This window comes from Oncorhynchus gorbuscha, linkage group LG07 (assembly GCF_021184085.1).
Source record: "Oncorhynchus gorbuscha isolate QuinsamMale2020 ecotype Even-year linkage group LG07, OgorEven_v1.0, whole genome shotgun sequence".
Lineage (NCBI taxonomy): Eukaryota > Metazoa > Chordata > Actinopteri > Salmoniformes > Salmonidae > Oncorhynchus > Oncorhynchus gorbuscha.
This window is the reverse complement of record NC_060179.1, coordinates 49,619,300-49,628,209: the sequence shown is the minus strand read 5'-3', so window position 1 is coordinate 49,628,209 and position 8,910 is coordinate 49,619,300. Positions and strand designations below refer to the sequence as shown.

General features: G+C 44.0%; 1 protein-coding gene across 2 annotated transcripts in view; it reads left to right on the top strand.

Annotated features, from left to right (window-relative positions):
- Nucleotides 1-4,516, top strand: part of LOC124039962 (ADP-ribosylation factor-like protein 4D) — a 13,377-nt gene extending 8,861 nt beyond the window's left edge. The window contains exons 1-2 of one of the 2 annotated variants that reach the window (XM_046356555.1): nucleotides 1,676-2,216; nucleotides 3,231-4,516. In XM_046356555.1, coding sequence (XP_046212511.1) covers nucleotides 3,348-3,953 — 606 coding nt within the window. In that variant the 5' untranslated portion in view covers nucleotides 1,676-2,216; nucleotides 3,231-3,347 and the 3' untranslated portion in view covers nucleotides 3,954-4,516. Of the gene's footprint in view, nucleotides 1-1,675; nucleotides 2,217-3,230 lie in introns of those variants that run through there. The other variant, XM_046356557.1, reaches the window with a different exon arrangement.
- The last annotated feature ends 4,394 nt before the right edge of the window (nucleotides 4,517-8,910 follow it).

Genomic DNA, 8,910 nt, shown 5'->3' with positions numbered 1-8,910 from the left:
TTTCTCCCCTCTCTCTCCAGATGAAATCTCGCGTCTTGTGACGGCCGGCCGCCCAACAACCTGCCCGCTTGACCCTATCCCCTCCTCTCTTCTCCAGACCATTTCCGGAGACCTTCTCCCTTACCTCACCTCGCTCATCAACTTATCCCTGACCGCTGGCTACGTCCCTTCCGTCTTCAAGAGAGAGAGAGAGTTGCACCCCTTCTGAAAAAACCTACACTCGATCCCTCCGATGTCAACAACTACAGACCAGTATCCCTTCTTACTTTTCTCTCCAAAACTCTTGAACGTGCCGTCCTTGGCCAGCTCTCCCGCTATCTCTCTCTGAATGACCTTCTTGATCCAAATCAGTCAGGTTTCAAGACTAGTCATTCAACTGAGACTGCTCTTCTCTGTATCACGGAGGCGCTCCGCACTGCTAAAGCTAACTCTCTCTCCTCTGCTCTCATCCTTCTAGACCTATCGGCTGCCTTCGATACTGTGAACCATCAGATCCTCCTCTCCACCCTCTCCGAGTTGGGCATCTCCGGCGTGGCCCACGCTTGGATTGCGTCCTACCTGACAGGTCGCTCCTACCAGGTGGCGTGGCGAGAATCTGTCTCCTCACCATGCGCTCTCACCACTGGTGTCCCCCAGGGCTCTGTTCTAGGCCCTCTCCTATTCTCGCTATACACCAAGTCACTTGGCTCTGTCATAACTTCACATGGTCTCTCCTATCATTGCTATGCAGACGACACACAATTAATCTTCTCCTTTCCCCCTTCTGATGACCAGGTGGCGAATCGCATCTCTGCATGTCTGGCAGACATATCAGTGTGGATGACGGATCACCACCTCAAGCTGAACTTCGGCAAGACGGAGCTGCTCTTCCTCCCGGGGAAGGACTGCCCGTTCCATGATCTCGCCATCACGGTTGACAACTCCATTGTGTCCTCCTCCCAGAGCGCTAAGAACCTTGGCGTGATCCTGGACAATACCCTGTCGTTCTCAACTAACATCAAGGCGGTGGCCCGTTCCTGTAGGTTCATGCTCTACAACATCCGCAGAGTACGACCCTGCCTCACACAGGAAGCGGCGCAGGTCCTAATCCAGGCACTTGTCATCTCCCGTCTGGATTACTGCAACTCGCTGTTGGCTGGGCTCCCTGCCTGTGCCATTAAACCCCTACAACTCATCCAGAACGCCGCAGCCCGTCTAGTGTTCAACCTTCCCAAGTTCTCTCACGTCACCCCGCTCCTCCGCTCTCTCCACTGGCTTCCAGTTGAAGCTCGCATCCGCTACAAGACCATGGTGCTTGCCTACGGAGCTGTGAGGGGAACGGCACCTCAGTACCTCCAGGCTCTGATCAGGCCCTACACCCAAATAAGGGCACTGCGTTCATCCACCTCTGGCCTGCTCGCCTCCCTAGCACTGAGGAAGTACAGTTCCCGCTCAGCCCAGTCAAAACTGTTCGCTGCTCTGGCTCCCCAATGGTGGAACAAACTCCCTCACGACGCCAGGACAGCGGAGTCAATCACCACCTTCCGGAGACACCTGAAACCCCACCTCTTTAAGGAATACCTAGGATAGGATAAAGTAATCCTTCTCACCCCCCCCCCCCCCTTAAAATATGTAGATGCACTATTGTAAAGTGGCTGTTCCACTGGATGTCATAAGGTGAATGCACCAATTTGTAAGTCGCTCTGGATAAGAGCGTCTGCTAAATGACTTAAATGTAATGTAAATGGAATGTCGAAAGAACATACTTAAATTTTCTCATGCAATCTAATATGCAGGCATACAATTCAACACTGTTTAGGGATCACTATTTCTCTTTCCAAGCAGTTGTGTACTGTACTACTATGGGAGGGAGAGCACGATTTTAGAAATACTGTAGTTCACATTTGCTCTATTCTGCGACAATAAGGCTGCGTATCCTGACTCCTGCTCCATTGTAGCTGCATGCCAGCATCTCACTTTCTGCACACGGAACCATTGACCAACTAGACCAGCAGGGGGAGTATATTATTGAGTGACGCCACCTCGGGTTGTTGTTTTAGAGAGGAGGTCTTGTGCATGCCATTCCATTCCACACTGCTGCTCATTGCTCCACCGGTGCACGGAGCAGACAGACAGATATTAGCACGCAGAGAAGCAATATTTGGATGTATGGGATATGTGGATGTATTTGCTGCGCTAGGATGATGCCATTTGTGTTCATTCAAGTGGTCTAGAAGGTAAATATATCACAATAGCTTTTTCAGGTTTAAGATTTTGCACAGATAGAAATATGGTATTTTACTGCAATGACATCTGCGTTGTAATGCTATGCACAAGGCTGGTTATTGTAGCAGTGTCATTCCAGTAAAATGTCTCACTCATAGATGGTTATGCATTTTATTTTTGTGCAAATCTGCAGTTTGATCACACATTTAATTCCTCAGAAGGATGCCAGAATTACACTACATAGGCTATATTGTTATATCGGGTGTTCTCATAATTACATAGTTGGGGTGACACTCATCGTTTTTTAACAGCCCATGGGGAAAATATGGGTTGTGTTTATAGTTGTCTTTTTTAACATTTTTTAAATTTTATTTTTTACAAAAGCCTCACTAAAACAATTAGATTATAATTAATCGCAATCCTATCCTGGGCATAAACTGCATTCAATGCTCAAACGAATAGATATTCTGTCATTTATATTAAACTTGGATCAATGTGCCCCAAGACAGCCATTGGGGTTTAACTGTCCTAAGAGGATTAGAAAAGACTTGGCAAAAGACAACGAGAACAACCAACCACCAATTACATGTTGTCAGGCATACCGCTTCATAAAGATTTCAACCCAAACCATAACTGATCTTATTAAATTCAAAATTGAATTGTGCTGACGGGACATTTTCTATGACTGACAATTAAATTGCCTCGCCTTAGGCTATGACTGTTACGGTTGTGGATTTATTCCAACAAGGAACAACCAATTGGTCTCAATTGTGGCTTTACTATTTGCAATGCAAGTTCATTAGAAATTGCAGTAATTTATTGATCAGTCTGATTAGTAAAGCAATCGTGTCAGTGTACTAACCGTAGTAGCAATCATTAATGTGTTGTATCAAAGTGTCTGATCACATTTCTTATCTGTGTCATTTGTTTATTATTGTGTAAAAACACCTCAAGTTGTAGTGATACCTTACAATCTCATTGTCTAGTCTTTAAATAGTACCTCATTGTGTTTGCTTTTTGGTCAGGTCCCCAGTCCTGCAACCGTCCAGTCCTCCTTTGAAGAGGGTGCCAATGCACACCTATTAGAAAGGATTACTGAGCATCTGCCACCTCACCCAAGGAGGTGAGAACATCCCATCACCATGGGGAACCAGCTGACCGAGATAGCCCCAAACACCCCGTTCCTGCAAAACTTCCAGTCCTTGCACGTGGTAGTGATTGGCCTGGACGCAGCTGGCAAAACCTCTCTGCTCTACAGATTGAAGCTCAAGGAGTTTGTCAAGACCATTCCGACCAAGGGCTTTAACACGGAGAAGATCAAGGTAGCGGTGGGCAGCTCGCGGGCCATCACCTTCCAGGTGTGGGATGTAGGGGGCCAGGAGAAGCTGCGGCCCCTGTGGAAGTCGTACACGAGGCGGACCGATGGCATGGTGTTCGTGGTGGACTCCACCGAAACCGAACGTATGGAGGAGGCCAAGGTGGAGCTTCACAAGATCACCCGTACCTCGGAGAACCAGGGGGTGCCCGTCCTGGTGCTGGCCAACAAGCAGGACCTGGCCTCGGCTCTGTCTGTGAGCGAGGTGGAGAAGGTCCTGGCCGTCCATGAACTGAATGCCTCCACCTTGCACCACGTACAGAGCTGCAGCGCCGTGGATGGACAAGGCCTACAACCAGGCCTAGAGAAACTCTACGAGATGATCCTGAAGAGGAAGAAGATGGTGAAACACAACAAACATAGAAAGAGATGAGCCTGGGATTGTCCTGATTTAAAGGGCCATTTGTGACTCTTTGAGCGGCGGTCCTGTCCCTTTAAATAAAAGGGAAGGTTTTTTTGCCAACAAAGGACCAATTCCAGATGGCACAGGGGTCAGGAGAAATGGATTTGGCCTTTATGTGACATGCAGTATTGATACACTGTCTTTCATACCTTGTATTAGCCACACAGCTGCCCTTTGTATGCAATGAATATGTGATAGCCACGAGAGGCTGTAGCTGCCTATGACATATTTTGTCCCACAAAGTTGGACTCACTTGTTTTACCCTACAACACAGTAGAAATGTGATACCGAACTTTGAACTCTGAACTCCTGTTGGATATGAACAAAGACACACATTTTATATGATATGAAGCTAAATCGTATTGATATCAAATGGAATACCACGGCGATTACAGTATTATTTTGGTCACTTTTGAAAGAACAATTCCAAGTGCATTCCCCTTATGCCACAGAGTTTCAGTTGGATTCGCAGACTGTTTTTACAAGTTGTACAATTTTTGTAACACTGAAGAATGAATAAATCAACCCACTGTATTAAATATGTTGCTTTCTTTTGAGACAATATCAAAGTGTAAAGTCATTGTGCATTTTAAAGGGGTCTTAGACATAGAAAGAGTTTGAAGAAGATGTTTAAAAAATATATATTATTTGGCTTTCTTTTGCCATCCTTTAACAGCATAAAGTATCCTCATTTGATCCCTCAGCAGGAAATGAAACTTGTAGTCTATTCAAGGTTTTAAAAAGGCTTCTAAAGTTTGCACTTTCCACTTTAAAATGTAAGACTTCATTTATCCTAACAAAAAAAAGACCAACCCACACAAAATGTCCATGAATTCAAATCCACATACTAATTCACATGTCCTGTTACTCCAGGATTATTTTCCTGTTGTGGTCAAACTGTTCAAATGAAGACAGCAGATCTGTAGGCCCTAGACGTTTGAATGGGTGTCGTACGCTGCGGCAAAGATACCCTTTCAGCCATGAATCTAATTAGATTTATGCACAAAGCAGAGAGCTACAGTGTATGATGGATAGGTTATTCAAAACGCAAATCCTGCCCTGAGGTGATGTACTGAACTTGACTAGCTTTCCCTTCTGTACTATAGATAGACACAACACAGCTTCTGCTAATCAGAGTCTCACTGCCAGTGCCGGGGCAAAAAGAACGTCCTACTGCAAATCAGCCACCACTGAAAGAGCAACGTTCACCAAAATCCCATAGAAAGATGACCTAGTATTACATAAGAGAACAAGAGTTACCGTTGTTTAAGTTGACCTATGCTTTCAAAGAAGACGATTAAAAACAACACTTGCAGATAGTACTGAATATTAGCCCAGTGTTTGAGTGACGAAACAACCTACATAGGCTAGCTGTACAGAGAAGGTCTGGATGTGATACATTCATGTGGAATGGCAGCGCTCTCCAGTACGTTCGTCACATTTTGCGTTATATTCATAGTACCTCTTCCACTCTATTCATGGCTGAGTCAGCACATTGGCTATGGAGAGCAGCCTCGCCCCCCAGCCACCAAATCCATGTACTGTGATTTCCACCTCAGCTAGGCTGCCAGTTTGCTTGCAATTGTAAGTCATTCAATTAGTCGTGTGGTTGTGGGTAGAAACAAACAGCTTCGGGGGAATAATAAAGATGGGATAGCCGTGGGCTTGGGTGACAATGGCAGAGCTACTTTAGGACACCTCTTGAGTCAGTAATGAATGTGATTGGTCGTTCTATAGATCTGGCACACCAATATGCATAGTAGGCAAGATTGCATACTTCAAGTATCGAATATTCCAGGATTTGATCAGACATAAGGTGTACACTTTAGCACCAGGAATATACATGATATTACTAGTGCTAAAGTGTACACTATTGTGAAACATTTGGATTTTGTGTATTCTCAATTATAAACAGAATGGTGAAAATGAATTATTGGGAGGACTTTAAGGATGATATGAGACAAAGCCATGTTGCTGTAGCAGTCCAGACAGGGATGGCATTTAGGTAGACTGAAACTGACCCGCAACTTGAATGTTTTCTCATAGTGGATAAGTGTTATGCAGGTGAATGAGGACCCAAAAGCGACTTGGCGAAAACAGAGTCTTTATTCCAGTAAAGGAAATAGGCAATACTCCTAGACAAATCAGAGCAGAAAACAAAACATAAAGAACTAATTCCACTCGTAGTGACGAGGACAGACTGGAGACTCGACCATAAACTGTAGGTTGCCTCGGGAAGGCACCGACCGTAGCAGACTCAGACACCTGCTCACACGCAGCATCTGAGGGAAACAAGACACAGCACGGCGAACAATATACAAGGATCCGACAGGACAGAAAAGGAAGACAAGGGGAGAAATAGGGACTCTAATCAGAGGACAAGATAGGGAACAGGTGTGGAAAGACTAAATGAGTGAGTAGGAGAATAGGAACAGCTGGGAGCAGGAACGGAACGATAGAGAGAAGAGAGAGAGGGAGGGAGAGAGAAAAAAGGGAACGAACCTAATAAGACCAGCAGGGGGAAAACGAACAGAAGGGAAAGCAAAATGACAAGACAATATAAGACAAAACATGACAATAAGACCCAAGCCCCCTGTCTGAGAAGTCCAATTAAGAAGAGGAACTACTGTCCCTAAGACCGAGAGCAAACAAACATAAACACTCGTTCCCTTACGATACAGTGGAGATTGTAGTAGGTACAGATACATACTGACTGCCAAATAAATATGCTTTATTTTGAATCCGACTACAATTTTGGAATTAGTCCTTGATGAAAAAACAACTACAACATTTCATACGATTCAGTCCTCACTGTTGTGAAGTTGTTTTGTTTGAGTGCGGTCGACTACAGAGAAATGTATGTGTCAGATGGGACATTGGTTGAGGCTGTTGATTTCTCCGAAGGTATTCTCAAGATAGAGATCAATAGAGGGAAATCCAGCAAACTCAACGATACTCCCCATTTGAAAACTTCTGCTATTTTGGGACTTTTCTATCACCGTCCTCTCCTAAATTTACACTTAAATTATTTATTTTTTAATCTATTTGTGTTTAAAAAAAATCCAGATACTAAGTTATGCAGTGACTAGAGCGTCCCATTGCGCCAGTTATGTGTTCCAGCTTCTATAGAACCCTGTACATTAGTCTCTAATGAGATGACTGATAAGGTGTTCCATTATGAACAATGAGAGGTAGTGGGTAGCTGAACCCCACTGTGATGGCATTTAGACCTCTATAATCAATACACGGATGCAATCCTCCCTCCTTTTTCTTCACAAAAAAAAGACATTGATATACAGTAGGATACAACAACCTTGTAACAACCTTAGCTGATCATGTTTTGCGACGCAGAGGGACACGCCATTTGGCTGCCAAACACTCCGAGCCTCTTCACGTTGACACAAACCATAACTGTAACCGGCATGATCTTACACACCAAGTTATTCACCACAATCTGTTCATGAAACATTCTGAGAGGTATTTGTGGATTCCTGACACAGCAGCTGGTAACTGGAATTCATTAGCCTATCCTCGGAAAGGAAGTTGCTAAACTGACATAACAGTATATTCCTTGTCTATGGGAACTTCAATGACTTCAAATGGCAAATATTTCAACGTTGAATGCATAGACATGAACAGGAGAAATTGAGAAATAGGAGAAATGCATGCCTCTTCAAAAAGGTAGCATCATGAGATGATGTCGTCAATGTTTGCATGTGTCTGTAAGTTGTTGTTTGTATGTATAAATTTGGTTTTGGACTTTAAAAAAGTTGGATATTTTTTCTATATATATATATATATATATATAGTACCAGTCAAAAGTTTGGACACATCAACTCATTCAAGGGTTTTTATTTATTTTTACTATTTGTAGATAATAGTGAAGATATCAAAACGATGAAATAACACATATGGAATCATGTAGTAACCAAAAAAGTGTTAAACAAGTCAAAATGTATTTTAGATGTTAGATTCTTCAAAGTAGCCACCCGTTGCCTTGGTGACAGCTTTGCACACTCTTGGCATTCTTTCAACCAGCTTCACCTGGAATGCTTTTCCAACAGTCTTGAAGGTGTTCCCACATATGCTGAACACTTGTTGGCTGATTTTTCCTTCACTCTGCGGTCCAACTCAATTGGTTTGAGGTCGGGTGATTGTGGAGGCCAGATCATCTGATGCAGCACTCCATCACTCTCCTTCTTGATCAAATAGCCCTTACACAGCCTGGAGCTGTGTTGTGTCATTGTCCTGTTGAAAAACAATTAAGTGCAAACCAGATGGGATGCCATATCGCTGCAGAATGCTGTGGTAGCCATGCTGGTTAAGTGTGCCTTGATTTCCAAATAAATCACAGACAGTGTCACCAGCAAAGTACCCCCACACCATCACACATCCTCCTCCATGCTTCACGGTGGGAACCACACATGCAGAGATGATCCATTCTTCTACTCTGCGTCTCACAAAGACATAATGGTTGGAACCAAAGATCTCACATTTGGATTCATCAGACCAAAGGACAGATTTCCACTGGTCTAATGTCCATTGCGCATGTTTCTTGGCCCAAGCAAGTCTCTTCTTCTTACTGATGTCCTTTGGTAGTGGTTTCTTTGCAGCAATTCAACTATGAAGGCCTGATTCACACAGTTGCTGTTGAGATGTGTCTGTTACTTGAACACTGTGAAGCATTTATTTGAGCTGGTAACTGTTATGCAGGTGAATGAGGACCCAAAAGCGACTTGGCGAAAACAGAGTCTTTAATCCAGTTTAAGGAAATAGCAATACTCCTAGACAAATCGGAGCGGTAAATAAAGCATAAAAACAATTTCACTCTCGTAATCACGAGAACTGTCTGGAGACTCGATAATAAACTGCAGGTTGCCTCGGGAAGGCACTTGACCGTAGCAGACTCAGACACCTGCTCACCACG